Genomic DNA, 20573 nt, shown 5'->3' on the forward strand with positions numbered 1-20573 from the left:
GGAGATAGAAGGATCTTTGTTTGAACAGGGCTGTGAAGGGGATCGGAGATGGGGCTGTGCACAAGCATTGTAAACCTTTGAGCCACAAGCACACAACAGGGGAGCTACCCCTACCCAGGCGCTGCTTGTGCTTTGGGGCCCACAGAGTCTGGCAGATTTAAATGCTGTGAATGGTGCTGGGCTTGAGGGTCAGAGGCAGAGGAGGCCCAGAGGGAGAACTTGGCCCACTCTGGAAGATGAGTGAAGGAAGAAATAGTAACAATAGGTTGAAAGAGGTAAGATTTGTTGAACATATGAGCACCAGGGACTGCTAAGTGCTTCACACTGTGTCATTTAATCATCATGATAACTCCATAAAGTAGGTTTCATTATCCACATTTTACAGAAGAGAAAAATGAAGCTCAGAAACTTCAGAGGTTGGTCTAGAGCCACAAGGATGGGAAGCAGTGAGCCATGTGTGGCCAGCTCTGACTCTGGAACCCATGCCGAGCCACTGAGCTCCAGCCCAGGACCGTGCGTGGGTATCACGGGGCTGTGAGCCAGTCCTGCGGAGGAGGTTAGGCCCCCAGAGCTGAGGGTCTTCCGATATCATGGGTCCAAATCCCTCATTTTACCAATGAGGAGACTGAGGTTCTGGGGGCAGGAGGGGTGTCTGCCTCAAGATCATGCAGGAAGCATAGGCAGAAAATGCTAGAAAGCAAACCTTGCCTTTATCCCTCTTTCCAAGGACTGCAAGAGGGCTTGTACCCTGAAGGTTGGTCCTGGAAGCTGCTGCATAGGAAGGCCTGCCAACCCTGCCAGGGCCCGTGAGGGTCTACTCTCAGCCATCCAAGGATAGTCCCTTTCCTGCCACTTCTCTCTGTGCTGCTTTGGGGCGTTCTCCTGTGGCTGGCTGGACCTTCACCCTGGGGGTGCTGGGTCCCTGGGACTGTGACCCCATCTTTGCTCAGACCCTCCCCAGTGTGGCTGCCCAGCTGGCTGTGAACCAAGCCAACCAGGATTCCTCACTGGCCCTGGACTCACAGCTGACTTCCGTGGTTCTTCCCACGGGCTGTGACACCTCTAGTGCTCTGGCCACATTCCTGGCCCACAAGAACACTGTAGCTGTTTTTGTGGACCCTGTCAATCCTGGTTACTGCCCAGCAGCAGCCCTGCTGGCCCAAGGCTGGGGAAAGACCCTCTTCTCCTGGGTGTGTGGGGTTCCAGAGGGAGGAGGTGTGCTGGTGCCCACCTTGCCTTCGGCTGCCCACGTGCTGCTGTCCATCATGAGACACTTTGGCTGGGCTCACGTGGCCATTGTGTCCTCCCACCAGGATATCTGATTGGCTACTGCCCAGCAGGTGTCCATGACTCTCAGGGCATACGGGCTGCCTGTGGGGCTGCTGACCTCTCTGGGACCCGGGGAGCAAGGGGCCACAGAGGTCCTGAAGCAGCTCTGCAGCATGGATGGCCTGAAAAGTAAGTGTATGTGGGTGCTTTCCTCCTTTGGGCAGCCGGGACTTCATATGGCTGCTGATGGGGAGTTTTCTTATATCAGACACTGGGCTGAGCACTTGACAACAGGCCCACATTTAACCCCACAGCAGCCCTGTGAGCTAGTTCTGCTGAGGTCTGCATTTTGCAGCTCAGAGAAGGTAAGTAGCATGCCCAAGTCACGCAGCTGGCAAGCAGTACAGCTGGATTTTGAGCTCTGATGCATGCGTTAATGGTGGGGTGGGAGCCAAGGGCTTTCTTGGTTCTTGCCTGGTAGAGTGAAGAAAAGGAGAGTGTAGCAGGACCGGAGTCCCAGGAAAGGTGTTAGAGCCATTCTTAGTTTCTTGAAGCTAGAGTCAGATCCTTCATGGATTTGTTGATCAGTGGAATGCTTCCTGCATTTATTAAGCCCCTGCTGTGCTGGATGCTGGGTTGTCTGGTGAACAGGACAGACAGAGTAGTTGGTCTCTAGTGGACGACCAAGTAATGGAGAGACAGGTGTATAAGCAGGTTATGACAGAGAGGTCAAGGTCACCCCAGGGAGTGGACGCCAGGAGAACAAGAGCAGACATCGGTCCAGGCCTTGGGGGATCTGAGGAAGCTTCTTGGAGGAGGTGGCACTTGGCCTGTCTTTGAGGAATTAGTTAGGCAGGGAGAGTCATGGTGGGGTGGGGTGCAGACAAGAGGTAGCACCTGGAAGACAGAAGGGACCTTAGCATTCATCTGGACTGAAGCTTTTTCAAACTGTGGGTCATGGCCCTTTTAGGTCAAGAAACCAATATAGTGAATCAAGACTAGCACTGGAAAAAAAAAAAAAAAAGAAAGGAAGAGGCTGGACTAGAAAGAGAGAGAGAAGAATGGAACTGAGTGGGACGGAATAAAAGTGGTGAATGTGAGAGTGGAGGGCAGGCAGCTAGGAAGGTATCATTCTGGGAAACTTCCAGTTTTGTGTGTGTACTCCTTTTATATACTCAGCTTTGCTAGCACACCAAGGTAAAATGTGTTTCTTACTGCGACACTGGCAACAGTTTGAGAACCACTGAGACCAACTGCTGTGCTCTATCTTTGAGGGAATTGAGACTGGTACCAGTGAGGAAGGCTGGGGTGGGCAGCCTCTGAGCTCATGTGGCCTGTAGTGAGTTAGAGTCGAGCGGAGGATGAGGCCTGGCCCAGGTGTGCCCGCCGTCCCTCAGGACGGGAGCCTCACTTCTCCAGTTTGCCAGCAGAGGAAATGGGGATAATGAGACCCACTTCACAGGGTCGAGTGTTTTGTACCCGTTTCATTCAACCACGGTCACTGAGCTCTGCTCTGCGCCTGACGCTGGCTGAGCCCTGGGGACACAGAGAGGAACTGGTCGGGCTCCAGCAGGGAGGAGCTTGAGGCTGGCGGGAGACAGATGTGGATACGGGGAACCCAGGAGCCCAGAGGCTGGGGGAGCTGATCTTCATGGGTGTGGGTGTGGGCAGGGCTTTGCCAAGGAGGCGACATCAGGGTGGAGCCTGAAAATGAGAAGTGATGGCAGATGGAAATGAGGGGAAGGCATTGCAGGCACAGGGGTCAGCTAGAGCAAAGGAATGGAGGTAGCATGTTAGCGGGGCTAGGAGAATGAACACTTCACTTCTGTGTGGCAGTGGGAGGGAAACTTCACCAGACGCCTGCTCCACCCCTCTTGCAGGGGGTTGAGTTCTGGCCATGGTGCTGGCTTTCAGAAGCCAGAAGGCAGAGAGGTTAGGGGCACATTCTCTGGGATCAGATCACCAACATCCCACTCCTGGCCCCATTTCCTACCAGCTGTGTGACCTCAGGCGAATCACTTAACCTCTCTGTGCTATAGTTTCTTCGTCAATGACATGAGGTTAATTAAAGCCCCAACTTCATGGGGTTGTGAAGATGAGATAGACTACAGTAACTCCCCTACATATGAATGAGTTCTGCTCTGAGAGCGCATTCATAAGTCCAATTTGTTCGTAAGTCCAATGAAGTTAGCCTAGATACCCAACTAACACAATCGGCCATGTAGTACTGTACTATAATAGGTTTATAATACTTTTCACACAAATAATACATAAAAACAAACAAAAAATAAAGAAAATATTTTAAATCTTACAGTACAGTGCCTTGAGAAGTACAGTTTACACTATAACAGCTGGCACACAGGGGCTGGCATCGAGTGAACAAGCAAGAAGAGTTACTGACTGGAGGAGGGAGAGGAGGTGGGAGATGGTAGAGCTGAAGGATCCTCAGCAATAAGAGATGGAGGGCAAGCTGCAATGTCACTCATACCGGAGGTAGATGGAACGCATGTTCGCATCTTTGAAAGTTCGCAACTTGAAGGTTGGTATGTAGGGGACTTACTGTATTGCAGATAAAGGGCTTGGAACAGTGCCCTGCACACAGTGAGCGCTGCTTTTTTTTGTGTGTGTGTGGTATGCGGGCCTCTCACTGTTGCGGCCTCTCCAGTTGCGGAGCACAGGCTCAGCGGCCATGGCTCACGGGCCCAGCCGCTCCGCGGCATGTGGGATCTTCCCGGACCGGGGCACAAACCCGTGTCCCCTGCATCGGCAGGCGGACTCTCAACCACTGAGCCACCAGGGAAGCCCTGAGCACTGCTTTTTTTAAATTTATTTTTTATTAGTTTCTGCTTTATAACAAAGTGAATCAGTCATACATATACATTTGTTCCCATATCCCTTCCCCCTTGCGTCTCCCTCCCTCCCACCCTCCTTATCCCACGCCTCCAGGCGGTCACAAAGCACCCGATCTGATCTCCCTGTGCTATGCGGCTGCTTCCCACTATCTATCTACCTTACGTTTGGTAGTGTATATATGTCCATGCCTCCCTCTCGCTTTGTCACAGCTTACCCTTCCCCCTCCCCATATCCTCAAGTCCATTCTCAAGTAGGTCTGTGTCTTTATTTCTGTTTTACCCCTAGGTTCTTCATGACACTTTTTTTTCCTTAAATTCCATATATATGTGTTAGCATACGGTATGTGTCTTTCTCTTTCTGACTTACTTCACTCTGTATGACAGACTCTAGGTCTATTCACCTCATTACAAATAGCTCAATTTCGTTTCTTTTTATGGCTGAGTAATATTCCATTGTATATATGTGCCGCATCTTCTTTATCCATTCATCCGATGATGGACACTTAGGTTGCTTTTAATCAATGTGGGCTTTTATCTTTTAACCGCTCCCGTTGTGTGGGTGAGCTCCCCCTTGTGGCCAAATGGAGAACAGCGCCTCTGACTCTGAAAGAGAAAGGAGCATTTTGGCAGAAGCTGGAACAGAAGCCAGGCAGAGGAGATGGGACCAAGATAGCCCCGGTTCCGTTTCCACTCAGTCCTGATGTGTCTTTCTCTGAGGTCTCTCCCCAATATTTTGGGGGCAGAGAGGGGTGGCTCCCGCCCATGGCCCATATAGCTTGGCCCCCCCAGGGGTCAGCAGAGTCTGGGGCTCCTGGTTCTGGCTTCTACATGACCAGGAGTCCTCAGGCCCCCTATTCCTGGATAGGAATTCCTCCTCAGCAAGGCAACACTTGGGCTTCCTTGATGGCTCCATATTCCTGGATTTTCTGGAGAAAGGGATTGCAGTAGGAACCTGGGCCCCAGCCAAAACAAGTGATGACCCTTTTTTGACTGGGGTTGCAGCCCTGGTCAGGGACCCAAGATGCAGAGGACTTTTACCTTGGGCAGATGCGTGGGACCCTTACCTTGGGCAGGATTCTCTTCTGTCCTGGGTGCCTGGGGATGAAATCAGCTGCCTTATTATCATGGGCTGGTTTCTTTTACGAAGGCAAAGGGGAATGCATTCATGTCTGCTTAGACCTGGAGGATGCCACCCAGAGCCACAGTTGAGATTACAAGCCAATGATAAATGGATAAACAAAATGTTTGTACAGTGGAATATTGTGCAACCAAAAAAATGAATGGAGTACTGATACAGGCTTCTATATATGGATGAGCCTGGCAAACATGGCAAGTGAAAGTAGTCAGACATAAAAGGCTGCATATTGTACAATCCATTTATATGAAATGTCCAGAAGAGGCATATCCATAGAGACAGAAAGTAGATTGGTGGTTGACTGGGGTGAGGAGGAGAGAGAAATAGGGTGTGACATGTACTGGGGACAGGATTTCTTTTTGGGGTGATGAAAATGTTCTAGAATTAAATAGTGATGGTGGTTTCATAACCTTGTATATAAAACTACTGAGTTATACACTTTTTAAAAGGTGAATTTTATGATATATGAATTATCTAAAATTTTTTTTAAATGTTAAAAAATAAAAAATTACAAGCTGGGAGCCAGCCTGCCCGGGTTCCGATGCTGGTTCTACCTCCCTGACGGCTATGTATCCTGGGGCAACTCCTTAACCTCTCTGTGCCTTGGTTTCCTCATCTGAAAGTAGAGCTAATGATGAGCATACTTTTTCGTACTGCTGTTAATTGAATGACTAAATGTTTGTTAAAGTACTTTAGGACAACACACAGCAAGCTGTCAATAAATATCAGCAATTGTCCGAGCCAGTGGTGCAGAGGGAGGGTGGAAGTTGGTCAGAATTATTCGGCGGGAAGCTTGGAAGGGACATATTAATACAAATGTATCCTCAGCTGAGGGGATTTTTTTTTTTTTTCACCAGGTCAAACCCAGATTTGTCAGGGAGAGCAGATAAAGGGGAAATTCCCCCTTTCTCCAGACTGAGAGGGAGGGGAGGGGCCTGGGGAGGGGCAGCAGAGGCGGAGGAAGGGACCTGAGCTGCTCTCCAGGGCCACAAAGTTCTGGGCTTCGGGGAAGGCATGGAAGGTGAGCTGCTGCCTCTTCCCCAGTCGTGGTGCTGTGCATGTGCTTGGTGCTCCTGGGCAGCTCTGAGCAGACTGCCCTGCTGAGCTGGGCAGGGGCCCGGGGCCTGGCAGACGGGAGGCTGGCCTTCCTGCCCTACGACACGCTGCTCTTCACCTTGCCTTACTGCAACTGCTCCTACCCGGCCCCGGGCAATGGCAGGCACCTGCAGGAGGCCTGCGGTGCGGTGCTGTCAGCCTGGAGTCCGACCTCAGACACAAGGACTTGGAAGCTGCTGGGGCTGGCAGAGAGGTGGCTGCCCACCTGGAGCCAGAGCAGGTAGGTCAGTGCAGACCTTCACGGGGCCCGGGCTGCGGGTCCACGGACAGGTGTGCACACTCCCCACCCACTCTGGGGCTTCCTGGCCTCGGCCAGTTACCCCCCTGGACAACCGTCCTGCCTCTGCTGTGGGTACATGACCTGTCCCTTATTGGACAAAGTGTCTCTCTGCCCAGTCCCTGGGTGTATTGTCTGCCTGTCTCTTTCTATCTCTTATAGGTGTGTGTGTGTGTGTGCCTGTCTGTCCATCTCACTTCTTTCTCATGTCTCTCACTGTCTTGGCCACTTTGTCAATTCTCCTTCTCTTGTGTCTCTCCTGCCTCCATTTTTCTATCTCTGACTCAGTTCCTCTAATTCTCATCTCCAGCCCAGCTGCTCTTTCTCTTGCACACATTCTTCCTCTCCTTTCTCCACATCTCTCTAGCACATTGTGAAGATGAGAAAGAGAGAGCAATGGAAGTGTGGGAGAGCAGGAAGGTTTTCTGAAGTCACTGCTGTGGATCTGAAGAGTGTGGGTGGCCGAGATGTGGCTGGCAGCTCAGTTTTGGCGTATAGGGCTCAGCTGCCTGAGGCTCTCCTGGGATGTCTGCTTCTTGGTGATAAGAAGACCATAGTGTCTGGAGGTGGTGACAGGGATGTGGATGACGATGGAGGGTCATTCAATCAGTCATTCATCTGACAAATGTGGGTTGAGTCCCTCTCGTGTGGCACTGTTCGAGGCATCAGGGACGTGGTGATGGGTAAGGCAGACTTGACCTTCAAGAAGCTTCCATTCTGTTAGGGCAAGACAGACAATAACCAAGCAACCCAATAACCAAATTCAAATAGTGATTGTGTCGCCAAGAAAATAAAACAGGATAAAGTGACAGAGAGTGGCTGGGATGGAGCAGTGGGCAACAAGAGGCAGGACAGGCAAAGAATGGGGGAGGTGGCACTTGAACTGAGCTCTGAATGATAAGGAGGTGGCCAGGCGAAGATCTGCATGAAGAGCAACCAAGCAGGGGAAAGAGCAAGTGCAAAGGCCCAGAGGCAGAGTGAGCATCAATGGCCAGAGGAACAGGAGGAAAGAGAGTGTGGAATGGCAGGACTATCGTGAGTGATGGGGAAAGGGATCTGAGATGAGCTTGGGGCCTGATCCTGTGAGGCTTTGTAAGCCAGGTAGGGAGTCTGATCTTACAAATGAAGTGGAAAACCATCAGCGAGGGTTAAGTAAGAAAAGATTTATGTTTTTTGAAAACATGGTTTGGTTGCTCTATGGGGAATGGTCTGAAGAGGACCAGATGAAGCAATAAGGCCCTTAGGAGGCTCCTGTGGGGTTCAGGTGAGCAGTGAGGGGGGCTGGGACCCAAGTGACAGTAGTAGATGTGGTGAAAAGTCAGTTAGATTGGGAACAAATTCTGGTATAAAACCAAAAAGATTTGATGATGAACTGGAAGAGAGAAATAGAGAAGTTGGGAATCAAGCCTAGGCTTGAGAAACTGGGCAGGTGGTAGTTCCATTTCTTAAAATCTGGCAGGAGTGGAGTTTGGTGCAGTAGAATCAGGAGTTCAGTTCTGGGGATATTAGGTAAGTCTGAGATGTCTGTGAGTGGTGGTGGCCACCATGGTGGTGGAGATGGTGAGGCTTCTGAGTGGGGACTGAAGTAATGATGGGACTAAAGAAAGCACTGTATAGGGGAATGCGGAAAGGGGATGATAATTCAAACAACTGCTGCTGACAGGAGGGCCAGGACCCAGAAATGTCTGGGGGCCTATGCCATGGGGTTATGGGGTTGAGAGACCTTCTCTTCCACAGGTGTCCCCACTCTTTGGAACCATCTATGATGCTGTTGTCCTGCTGGCCCATGCCCTGAACAGCTCTGAGAGCCATGGGGCAGGATTCTCAGGGACCCACTTCGGGGACTACACAGGGTCTCTGGATGTGGCTGGCTTTAGCCAGAGGATTCAGACCGATGAGAAGGGCAGGAGGCTGGCTCAGTATGTCATTTTGGACACAGATGGTCAGGGGAGCCAGCTGGTCCCCACTCACATCCTGGACACAGGCACATGGCAAGTGCAGCTCCTGGGCAGGCCATACATTTTCCAGGAGGAGCCCCTTGGGTACGTGACTCCAGCTGCTGGTTTGACCCTAATACTCTCTGCATGAGAGGTAATTCATCTATCCATTCATCCATCCACCCATCCATCCATCTGTCTATCTGTCCATCCATGCATCATTCATTCATTAAGGCTCTCCATGTGGACAGTCATGTGAAGAGCAAGAGCAAGGAAGACACTTGCCCCGCCATTGAGAAGACTGACCCAGAGGTTGTGAAGCTCCAGGGAAGACTAGCAAGGCCTCGCCTCAGCCTAGCAGAGCTAAAGCATTTACAGAGCACGTTCCCATCTCTCAGCTCTCCTAAACTGCACCTCAGCCTCGTGACAAGGACACTGTCCTCTGTGGGCCCCAGTGGACAGCTGAAGCTCAGAAAGGTTAGGTGACTTGCCCAGGGTCACACAGGGAGCCCTCAAGTCTTCGACTCCAAGTGCAGGATTCCCTTTACCTCATGACCACTGGGGAGTGTGAGCTGTGAGGCCCACATGTTCTCATCTCTGACATTCATCTACCTGGATTTCCATCCCTGCTGGAATTGCACTGACATCCAAGCACATAGGTAGATAGAGATGAGCACACATCTACATGTATACACAAGTGCACCCACACTTCCTAGTGCACACCTAGTTACAGTTACCACTGTCGGTGGGTAGATTCAGGTCTGGCCAGGCTCGCTTGTGTCCCTGCCCACCCCAGACCTTCAGCAGCCACCCCACCCCGTGACCTCAGTGCTGCTGCTCTGTTACCTCTACCTCCCAACGCTGCTTCGCTTCTCCTTTCCCCAAACACACGCCACCCTTTCTGGCCTCCCTGTGCATGTGCGTTTTCCTCTTCCTCGAGTGCTCCCACTTTGCCTGGCTAAATCCTTCCTTTCCTTGCAGACCAACTCTGCAGTCGGGGCTGGGAGCCCACCTCGGTGCTCCCCATAGCCTCTGGGTGCACGACTTCACAGGGTGTGTGTCCTGTGCTGGGGAGGACCAGTGCCACCTGTCCCCAGACTAACGGGAGCTCATAAGAAGAAGCCTTCACCCAACGGTTCCTTTGCCTCTCTTTTCTTCCACAAATATTGACTGAGGACTTCCTAGGCACCAGGCACTGTGCTCAGCCCTAGGGAAGGAGGAATGAATCATCCCTGCACTGGCGTAGAGCGCTTGCCCTCACCCCTGACCCCTCAGTACACTGTGAGCTCCATCACAGTGCTGGCAGTGACCGTCACTCTCATCCGCCATTGCATCTTCAAGTCTCGGCACTGAGCTCAGCGCACAGTGGATGTTCCAGAAACGTTTGCTGATGGATTTGTTGAATGAATGAATGAATACCTGTCAGAGGGTAAAGTCTTCGAGCCAGGGCTGATAGAGGAGGTGTTTGTAGAGATCTCTGGGCTCCAGCAGCCCCTGGCTGCCTCCATCACGGCTTTACCACATTGTGTGGTATTATCTCTGCTGTTCCTGCCTCTGCCACCAGACAGAATCCCCCCGGAGAGGGGAGCCTGGGGCTGGTCTTCGAGAGTATTAGCTCCATGAGGGTTGGGACGATGTTTTTATTCAGGCTCCCGCCACCCCTTCAGCGGCCTCTTTTACTTGGATGCCTAATTGGCATCTCCAACTTGACTTTGAAATTGAACTCCCGAGCTGCCCCCCGGCCTCCTCCCATCGTCTTCCCCACTGCAGGTAACGGCAACCCCATCCTCCCCGTGGCTCAGGCACCCTCGTCTCCTCACACCCCACACCCAGCCTGTCAGCAGCACCCTGGGGCTCCGTCTTTAGAATTCGCCCAGAAGCAGAGCCCTGCTCACCACTCCCCTGTCTCCTCCCTGGTCCAGGCCCCCGTCGTCTCTTGCTAGGTTACTGCAGCGGCCTCCCCGCAGGCCTCCCTGCATCTGCTCTTGTCCTGGACCTCACCGTGGCAGGTTGGAGGATCCTTGGAAAACATAGTCAGCTCTGGCTCTCCCCTGCTCAGAGCCTGCAGATGCTTCCCTTGCCCGGAGTCCAGCCAGAGCCCTCTCTGCCCTCAGCTCCCTGCCCTCCGTCTTCCTCACATGAGGTTCTGCCCTCCCATTGAATACACCAGGCACACTGCTGCTTCAGAACCTTTGTGCTTGCGGCTCCCTAGACCTGGACTGCTTTCCTATCTATGCTTCCTCCCTCACCTCCTCCAGATCGCAAGTCAAGCTTCCTTTCTAGGAGCCTGGGTGAGGGGCAGCGTGGGCAGTGGTTGGGAGCCCAGATGCCTGAGCAAGGCTGCTTGGGTTTGAACCTAGGCTCTGCCACTCACAGACAGTTGCCTATCTCTCTGCTTTCTCTTCCACAAAATCATGGTCATGACCGTACCTACTTCTAGAGGTCGTTGTGCAGAATAACTGAATTGAAATATGTGACATCCTTAGCATAGGTGTTTAGTGCAATACAGTGTGCAATAGTGACTACTACAAGCTATTCAGTGCTATTATTATTACCTGGACTTAACTCAAATTGGGGGAGATTCAACCGCGGGCAGACAGAGTGCTTATCCTTCAGCAAAAGACAGGAAGGGAGGGAGGCAAAGCAGGAAGAAGGTATGCCTCCCCCCAACTTCTGTGGCAGTGGAGGTCAATGTCCTCTCTCCAGAATAGGGCCTGGCATTTCACCACCTTGCCAGCCCTGGCTGAAGCTGGGGTTGCCCAAGCAAAGTAGCCCTCTCCACCTTGCCCAGCGGTCCTGAGCGGCCTTTTCACACCCAATCCTGGTATGAGGGCTGGAGAGGTTTAGATTCAGTGTAAGGAGGGTCCTTCTAACAGTCAAAGTGAATGGCACTGAAATTGGCTGCCAGAAGAGGTAGTGAGTGGCCCATCGTGGGGAGTGTGCAAGAAGTAGGATAATCATTGACAGGGATCCACAGTATTTATTCAGCATCTTGCCTGTCCAGTCCCTGTGTAAGGTGCCTAGGGACCCCGAGATGAGTAAGAAACAGACTCTGCTGTCCAGCTGCTCTCAGTCTAGTGTGAAGAGCCTGACATGCTGGCAGACAAGGGCCAGAGTGTGGTCAGGACAATCATGGGGTCTGAGCAGGGTCTGTGGGACCCCTGGAGGCCAGGAGCCTGAGGTGAGAACCCTAACAGCAGTGGTGGGAATCAACATCTGTGTGTGATGACCAGTCCACAGGTAGGACTTTCCTGGTCTGGGGCCATCCTGAGCCTTGCCCTGGGGAGGGCGCTGGGCAGGGGTTTGTGTCCTCACATCCCAGAGGAGGACCCAGGAGCTGGGTGAAGGGGCTGAGCTCCATGTGCAGTTGTTACTGTTGGGACTCATGTCCAACCCTGCTTTCCCCACAGGTAAGCAGCCGCCAGGCGGCCTCCTCGCTCTGGCCCTGACCTATGTCTTGGTGCTGGCCGGCAGGCCCTCACTTGCCTCATCAGGTGAGATCCTGTGCACCTGAGCCTCGTCTGTCCCTCTGTGCCCCCTACCCCACAGGGCCTCTCCTCTGTACACAGCCCTGGCATCTGCAGGGAGCTTTCCCATCCTCTGTCCCAGACCTCAGGACCTCCCCACCCTCCTGTCCATCCTAGAGCTTCAGTCAGGGCCCTATCAAGGCCGGCAGGGACCTCCTGGGAGGTCCTTTGAGACTTGGGGAAGAAGCCTGGGGCCTCAGACGAGACTCCATCCTTCCTGAGCTTCAGGCTACACATCTGTACAGTGAGGGCTTGGTCAGGATGACCCCCAGGGCTCTTCAGCTTTGAAAACAATTCTTCCTGGGTTTGAAGTCCTCTGTGCTCCCTGAGCCTCAGCCACATCCAGGAGGGGGCAGTCTTCTGCCCCCAGCTCTCACCCCGGGCTCTGGCTGCCCCATGAGATCCCCAGGTGAGTTGGAAACACCAAGGTTAGGGACCCGAAGGCACATCAGGCCTAGGGTCCTGCCCTGAGCTGGGCCGAAGGGCTCCTAGGGGACAGTGCTCAGTGGTGCCCTTCAGCCCAGCTGGGACTGATGGGGAGACAGGAAGGGAAACAGGGAGAGGACGGGGGAGGGCCCTGGGTCAGAGGCAGATCCGAGGAGCTGGATGGGGGGAGTGATATTTGCACCATCCTCTCTGTCCTGCACTTTTCTCATCTCCAGATTGAGCATCCAGCAGCTGCAGCTTGTGCGGGGTCCCTACTGGATCCTGCTGACAGCCCAGGAGCTCACCTTCATCCACCGACCCCCGAGCAGACGGGTGGGTGGGGCAGGCACCCGGCTGGGTGGGCAGCGGCCGACAGAGCCGGTCTAGGCTCTTGACCATGCCCTCTGGAGGCTGCACGTGGACAGTGCAAGTGAATCAAGAAGTGTCGCAGACGGCGGGAGCCTGAGGTCAGTGGCCCAGGGGTCAGCAAGGAGCCTGCCAGCCCCCCAGGAGCCCACCAGTGTGGCTCTGTACCAGGTGAGGACCTCTGCTACCCCCCTGCTCAGGTCTCAAGAACTGTCATCAGTTTGGGAGAGCCCAAGGGAATCCACGGAGCCTCGGGCCTCTGTATGCCCCACTCCTGCTATAGCATGGGAAACTGAGGTGGGGAGAGGGACAGCGACTTTCCTGGGTCCCACAGCTAGTCGGTGGCGGGGCTTGAAGTGGGAAGCAGGACTCCCAGCTCCTAGTCACACGTGTTTTGTGACCTGACCTTGGGAAACAACCAGTCCCTGGCCACTTGGGCCTGGGCACTGACTGTGTGGGTCTACCCCGGGGCTTCTCTCAGCAATGGGCCAACCTAGGTCACCCTCCTGCTTGCTTTGGCAAGGGACAGTGAGATGCTGGGTTCCTGAGGCCCTGAGTGTGGGGCAGCACCCAGCCCAGGATAGCCTCCGGACAGAGCCTGGGCCACCAGCTGACAGGGAAGCTGGAAGGTCAGAGGTGAGACCAGCAAGATTTTAAAGTTGCTGCGGACACTGTGATTTCTCAGGGGCTGGGTTCTCAAATTCAACAACTGACTGATGCTCTTACCCGCCTATTCTGTGCCCCCCGGTGGATGAACCGGGCTAATTATTTCTAGGGGAAGCAACATGAGGCCCTTTCTCCTTCTTTTCCACCTTCTCCCTTGGGGAATCCCATCATTTTTCTCTTCTGCTGAAAGGAGGCTTTAATGATGTACAAAGCATGTTTTGTCTGCTCCTCTGAATGAGCTGCAGGCGAGGCTGAGGCAGAAATCCATCAGTGACGGGGTGGGGGAGCGGGTGGAGAGAAGGCTAAGGTTACAGAAAGCCCTGGGTGAGGACAAAGCCCCTGCCCAAGGCCCCCGCCTCTCTCACCCTCCCCTCTCTCCTCCCCTAGGGTTCCTGGGTCACAGAGACCCCCTCACTTCGCTGGGTTTGGGGTGTCATAGGTGCCCGAGGCCTGCAGAGTAAAGCCGACCTCGGCGCTGGGAGCTAACACACTTTCTATCCACTATCTCATTAGCTCTCTCAATGTGGGTGTGGGTGTCATCCTCGCTTTACAGAATTGAGACATGAAGTTCAGAAAACTGAAGTCCCTTGTCTGATGTCGCAGAGCTAGAAAGTGGTGGAGTGGGGACTAGAAATGAGGTCTGTCAACCAAAGGAGACAAAGTCTGACTAGTTTCCGCTGGCCAGGCTCTTCCTGGCTGGAAGCACACAGAAAGAGCACATTTATGGGGAAGAAGCTGAGGCTGAGAGGCTGAGGGTTTGCCCGAGTTGGGGACCAGCAGCGGGTGAACTCTTGTTGTCTTTTCTTTTTTTTTGTCAGTTCGCAGGCCTCTCACTGCTGTGGCCTCTCCCGTTGCGGAGCACAGGCTCCGGACGCGCAGGCTCAGCGGCCATGGCTCACGGGCCCAGCTGCTCCGCGGCACGTGGGATCTTCCTGGACCGGGACACGAACCCGTGTCCCCTGCATCAGCAGGCGGACTCTCAACCACTGCGCCACCAGGGAAGCCTTTATTGTTGTCTTTTCTTAAACAGGGAGAGTGGGTGTGGCTGAAGAAGTTTGAAGCTGGCACAGCCCCTGAGCTGCGGCCAAGCTGCCTCGGCCTCCTGAGAAAGGTAGAGCTGCAGAGGGCGTGGAGGGTGGGCTGCGGACGGGGTGCTGTCAGGAGACCCTTACCGCTCTGGGTTGGTCTCTACTCAATGCAGAAGCTTCTAGCCTCAAAAAAGGAAGTGCTTCCTATCATCATGATCACTGCCCCATTGTCATCACAGATATACACCATCACTGTCACCATCACACACCAGCATCCCCAACGTCACATCACCACCCCAATATGATCACCCCCATGACTACCAAGGGCACACTCCTCTTCATCACTATCATCACATGGTACAGTCAGCACCATTGAAGGACCTCAACTGTATCCTCCATCCCTCTACACATCCATTCATTTGTCCACTATTTTTTGAGCACCGCCTATGCTCTGGGCTTTGGGGACACAGCAGTGGAGAAAAGAGACAGGAGTCCTTTCTTCGGGGAGCTTCCAGTCACCTATCGTCACTACTCACATAAGCCCCTTCACCCCCGAGATGGTCACCATCCTGAGAAGCACTGTGGGATGGAGGAGAGAGCACAAGATTTGAGTCAGGAAGATCTGAGATGGAATCCTTACTCCATAGGACTCTTAGCTTTCCTGTAAAATGGAGCTAATGAAATCCACCCCAGGGGAATTATGAGGATTGGAGAGAATAGATGAAATAACCTAGAACTGTCTCTGGCAAGTAGAGTGGCTTTGGAAAATTGTGGATTTTATTATTATTTCCAACATCACCACCATCTGGAATCAGCTTCGGAGAGATTCAGTGTCTGGAGGTTAGGTTAGGCATTTCCCAGTGGGAATCTTGCAATCAATATGTGTAGATGTTTCTTAAAAGAAAAGGTTCTATCTGTGGGCAAATGAGTTTGGAAGTTTCTTGGCTTAGACACAGGACTTCTCAGAACCTTTAATATGCTGTTCTGGTTATCTATGACTGTGTAACAACTTATCCCAAAATGTAGTGTCTTTAAACATCAACCATTTTATAATATCTTACAATTTTGTGGGTAGGAAATTTGAGCAGGGCTCAGCCAAGCAGTTCTTCTGTTCCACTTGACCTGTACTGGGGGTCACTCAGTGGTTTTTCGGCTTGTAAATGGGCTGTCAGTGCTTGGCTTTCAGGTCAAATCAAGTCTACTGCCTGTTTTTGTAGAAAAAATTTCGATTGGAACACAGCCATGCTCATTCGTTTATGTAACTCTCTATGGCTGCTTTCACACTGCAATGGCAGAAGTATTTGTGACAGAGATTGCAAGGCCTACAGAGCTGAAAATATTTACCATCTGGACTTTAACAGGAAAGTTTGCTGACCCCCTGTCTAGAAGGCCTCAGATGTCTTCACTTGCATGCTTGGGGCCTTGGCTGGGCAGTTGGAAGAGAGTACTCATCAGGACATGCCTGATAGGTACATGCCTGACATGCACTCTGGGTAGTCTCAGGGCCTCTCCCCGTGGTCTCACCAGTGTGGTGACTCAGGGTAGAGGGACTTCTTATGAGCATTCAGGCTCCAACAGAGAGGGCTCCAACAAACAGGAAATGGAAGCCGTCAGTCTCCTAAGACCTGGACCCATAACACACAAGATCACTTCCACCATGTTCTATTGGTCACAGTGTCACAGAGCCTGCTCAGATTCAAGGGGAGGGGTCAGAGGCCCAGGCTCTTGACAGCAGGAGTGTCAAAGGATTTGAGGCCATTCTTACCCCACCGTGTGTGCTAATAAGCATGCAAATCTCTAAGGAGGGGGAAGAGTATTCAGGTTTCCTCCACTTGGTTGACCCCTACACTGTTTTTGTGAGGAAGGCCATGCCAGACAATGGTTTCATCTTTCCTGCTTGGGCAAATGCTAGCCTTGCTGGCTGGATTCGAGCTCTCTGACCTGCTGGACTGCTTTCTGCTTGTGCCTGATCTCTTCTGCTCTTCTGCTCATCAGTCTCTGAGTCTTGGGGAGAGAATTTACACAGTTTCTAGGTCCATGATGTCACTTAGGTTGAGAATAGGCCTAGATCCCTATTCTGTGGAGTTGGCTACAGCCTATTCATTTATTCATCCATGATGCTTCCATGCACTCATTTCGCTGGCTCATTCATTCATCCATCCACCTATTCATCATTCATCCATCCATCATTCATCCACTCATCCTTTATCCATCCATCCGTCCATCCGTCTACCCATCACATCCATCCAACATTTCTGATGCGTCTCTGTGTTCAGCTGTGTGCTGGGTGCTAAGTACTGGGGGTCAGATGTCCACAATTTGAGAGTCCCCTGGGGGCTGCTAAGGTGACCATGACCCTGGCAGATGCGGGAGCTGTGGCATGAGAACATTGCCACCTTCCTGGGCTTCTTTGTGGCCCCTGGGGTCAGTGCTCTTGTGTTGGAGCACTGTGCCCGGGGCAGCCTGGAGGACCTGCTGCGGAATGAGGCTCTGTGGCTGGACTGGACTTTCAAGCCCTCCCTGGTGCTGGATATGATCCGTGTGAGAACCCTTCTCAAACCTGGAGCTGCGGAGGCAATGGGGAGGGAAGGGAGACAAGAGATGCTCAGATTTCCTAGGCCTGGGCTCTTTCCACTTTGTCTAACTGAGAAAAATCTGACAGTGTGGCAAAGGGGGATGGGGAGGCAGGAAGGTTTCCTGGGGTCTGTGGGAATTCTGAGAGAAGCAGGGGTCCTTTTCATTCACCACAGGCCTAAGGGACCCCCATTATTCCACTCCAGGGGGTGTGGTATCTGCACCATCGGCATTTCCCTCATGGCTGCCTCAAGTCCCGAAACCGTGTGGTGGCTGGATGCTTTGTGCTGAAGGTCACTGACCATGGTTATGCAGAGCTCTTGGACGCTCAGCGGGCTCCCCGCCCCTGGCCAGCCCTGGAAGGTCAGCTCAGGGGTGGGCAGGAGGCTGCCAGTAGGTTCTGAGGCCTCTGTTTAAACTGGGTGCTTGTGAGGCAAGGGGAGTGGGGAGATGTCCGGTGCTCCGGTACTTCCTGTGGTGTGACCTTGAGTTGATGGTTTTTCCTCTCTGAGCCTCAGGGCCCTTACCTGTGAATGGGGGAGGACAGAAACACCTCCCTCCTCTGGGGCTGTAGGGACAGGACGATGACACCACATGTGTGAAGTGCCGCCCAGCTTGGGTGGTCAGTGGGTGACGGCTGTGTGGCCTCATCCTGTGATTGCAGAGCTGCTGTGGACAGCTCCGGAGCTGCTGTGGGGGCCCGGGGAACCTGGGCGGGGCACCCTCAAAGGAGACACCTTCAGTATCGGCATCATCCTGCAGGAGGTGCTGACTTGAGGCCCGCACTATGGTTCCCCAGGGCTCTCAGCGGAAGGTACAGCGTCCTCCTCCTCCTTCCTTGGCCTGTCTCTGGCAGAGACCCCATGTAGTTGAGGAGCTCTGTGAGCATCAGGAAATTGGGGCCTGGAAATAACCACACAGACACACATGCCTGGTTTGACAGCAAGAATTGGGTTTCTTTGACTTAAACCAGGCAGCCTTCAGCAACTCTGCCAAAATGGCAGCTGACCAGCTCCAGGGCTAAAGACGTTGGTTTCTGGGTATAAGCCCAACCCCTTCCTTCCTCTCCCAATGTCATTGCCGTGTCCGGAGGTGCTCATGCCCTTACCACCGGGCTGCCCAGCACAGACTTTGAGTCTATGTAGACCTCAGTACTTCCCCTGGACCACTTACTTACTACATGACCTTACACAAATCACTTACCCTCTCTGAGCCTCAGTTTTCCCATCTTTATAGTGGGGATCAGATTTAAAAATGTGTCAGACATCCAGTCCATGCCTGATGTCACCAGTCTGTTCAGTATTTGGGGGCTTGGTCCTCTGCCTGAGTGGGGCTCCTTGAAGAGCACTTTTGTCCCCCTGCTTTTGGGTGTAATCACTCACACCTTCCTCATCATCACCTGGTCTTAGGCATTTTCTCTTCTGACCCAGTGCCAGGGCCCAACTTCAGAAATATTTCCTCCCCTTCTGTGTTATCTGTCAGGGCTCCCTGGACTCTAGGCTGCTCTTCTAATTGTCCCCCTGCTGCCTCTGTCCAGTTCCAGGGACCTGTCTCACAGATACCCTGCATCTCGGCCTGCAGTACAGGCAGGGATGGAGCAGAACCCACCACCCCTCCCACCCCAGATGGATAATCTTTGACTCACGAGGAGGCCTGGCCTCGCTTCTTTTCTGCACAAAGCATTGCTCCATGAATAATGAGCATTCCAGGCCCCAGATTTATGGGGTGGAAGAGTGGGAAGGGAAGGGGCTTGGTCGTGCCATTTGTTCAACTCTCCTCAACTGCTCTGCTGCCCCCGGAAACATCTGCCTGCTGAGAGAGAGGGGACCAGCCGGAGGGGTCTGTCAGCCATGCCACCGTGCAGGGCCCTTCAGACTAGGGCTTCTCATGCTTTAGGGACGAGGTCTGGAACCCCAGGGTCACCCCTGGATTGGGCTGTCAGTCCTGGACCTGCTACTCCCTGGCTGCAGTTTTCCTGGTCTCAGGCGGTAAAATGTCAAGAGCATAGTCTTTGGGGGACACGGATCTGAGACCAGCTCCACACCAGTTCACCTTGTGACTCTGAATAAATCTCTTTCAGGCGCTGAGCCTCAGTTTTCTCATCTGTAAAATGGGGACCATGATGCCTGCCTCCCAGAGGATTTGTGAGGATTCATTGAAATGGCTTAGACAAAGTGCCTGGCATACTGGGTGGTTTTAGGGGTGTGCTAGTGGGGCATCCCATGTTCTCTCCTGACTCTCCCAGTTGGAAGCAGACCTCCTTGCTCTTAGAAATAGCATCTTTTTAAGATCCTGTGGTGGCTGGGGGGGATACTTGTGGTTTCCAAAGCACTTTCATATGCATTATTCCATTGGACAACCCTGTGAGGTGGGCTAGTGCACTCTTTTCAGAGATGAATGAAGTGAGGCTCAGAGAGGGTAAGGGACTCCCTAGCGGGAAGTCATGGGTCTAGGATTTGGGTGAGCTCAGTGCTCTTGCCCTAAAATCTCCTGGAGTCATCCACGGAGCAACTTCTCCATGGAGCTGGATGTGCAGCCTACCCTGTCAGCAGTCAGCAGGGCTGGTCCATCACAGTGATGCATTGGGTGTGGACAGCAGCTCGGCATGGGGAGGGAACCCGAGACCCGGCCTGGACTGGGCCAGGGGTTCCCAACATGCTTGCCTGTGAGGACTCCACTTTAATGACAAAAAAGTTGGGAGCTTCACATGCTACTATTTGACTTTTAATATCCGCTGACCGAGGAAATGCCCAAAGACAAAAATCTGCTCTGAAATCAGCAACACTTTGAAATGGATCTGTATTTTACTCATCACAACACCATCCAAATACTTTTGAAAAAGAGCTGGACATGTGTGTGTGTGTGATCTATTATTGGTTCCATCTGCACACACTCCTTTGCAAGCACATACAGCTTCCCAGACCCTTTACTCAGAGGCCCTCAGGGTCTGATGCCTGCAGACCGGCAACCTCTGGGCAGAGAAAATTGTGCAGGCTGGGAGGCGATCAGGCTTAGTTCCGGCATCTGTTTGTTACTTACCCTGTGGCTGTGGGTGACCTAGTTCACCACCCCGGAACCTCAGTTTCCCTGTCTGTAAAATGGGACAGTGAATCATGGGCTGCCCCCAACAAGGAGGTCAGCCAAGGGAAACCCAGAAAGAAACTTCTCCTCACTGGTTCCAAGGGACCCACCTCCCCACCGTCTCTGAGGAGGATCACAGCCCTCCTCAGAGGTTAACCTGCTATACCTCTAATAGCCCTGTGCGGTTTGTACTATTATTATGCCCTTTTTTTTTTTTTTTTTTTTTTTTGCAGTACACGGGCCTCTCACTGTTGTGGCCTCTCTCGTTGAGGAGCACAGGCTCCGGACACGCAGGCTCAGCGGCCATGGCTCACGGGCC

The 20573-nt window shown here is 52.9% G+C and overlaps 1 protein-coding gene across 1 annotated transcript in view; it reads left to right on the top strand.

Moving 5' to 3' along the window:
- The window catches only part of LOC307055577 (guanylate cyclase 2D-like), a gene marked incomplete at both ends in the record, with an annotated part of 85534 nt that overhangs the window by 30164 nt on the left and 34797 nt on the right, over positions 1 to 20573 (top strand). Inside the window, 15 exon segments of the mRNA XM_079707795.1 lie at positions 825 to 1319; positions 1323 to 1458; positions 6301 to 6500; positions 8387 to 8591; positions 10357 to 10422; positions 10530 to 10595; positions 11997 to 12080; positions 12450 to 12522; positions 12776 to 12872; positions 12948 to 13076; positions 14602 to 14682; positions 16964 to 17140; positions 17380 to 17536; positions 17838 to 17947; positions 17951 to 17987. Coding sequence (XP_079563921.1) covers positions 825 to 1319; positions 1323 to 1458; positions 6301 to 6500; positions 8387 to 8591; positions 10357 to 10422; positions 10530 to 10595; positions 11997 to 12080; positions 12450 to 12522; positions 12776 to 12872; positions 12948 to 13076; positions 14602 to 14682; positions 16964 to 17140; positions 17380 to 17536; positions 17838 to 17947; positions 17951 to 17987 — 2113 coding nt within the window.

Source organism: Hyperoodon ampullatus (assembly GCF_949752795.1).
Source record: "Hyperoodon ampullatus genome assembly, chromosome: 7".
NCBI classification, from domain to species: Eukaryota; Metazoa; Chordata; class Mammalia; order Artiodactyla; family Ziphiidae; genus Hyperoodon; species Hyperoodon ampullatus.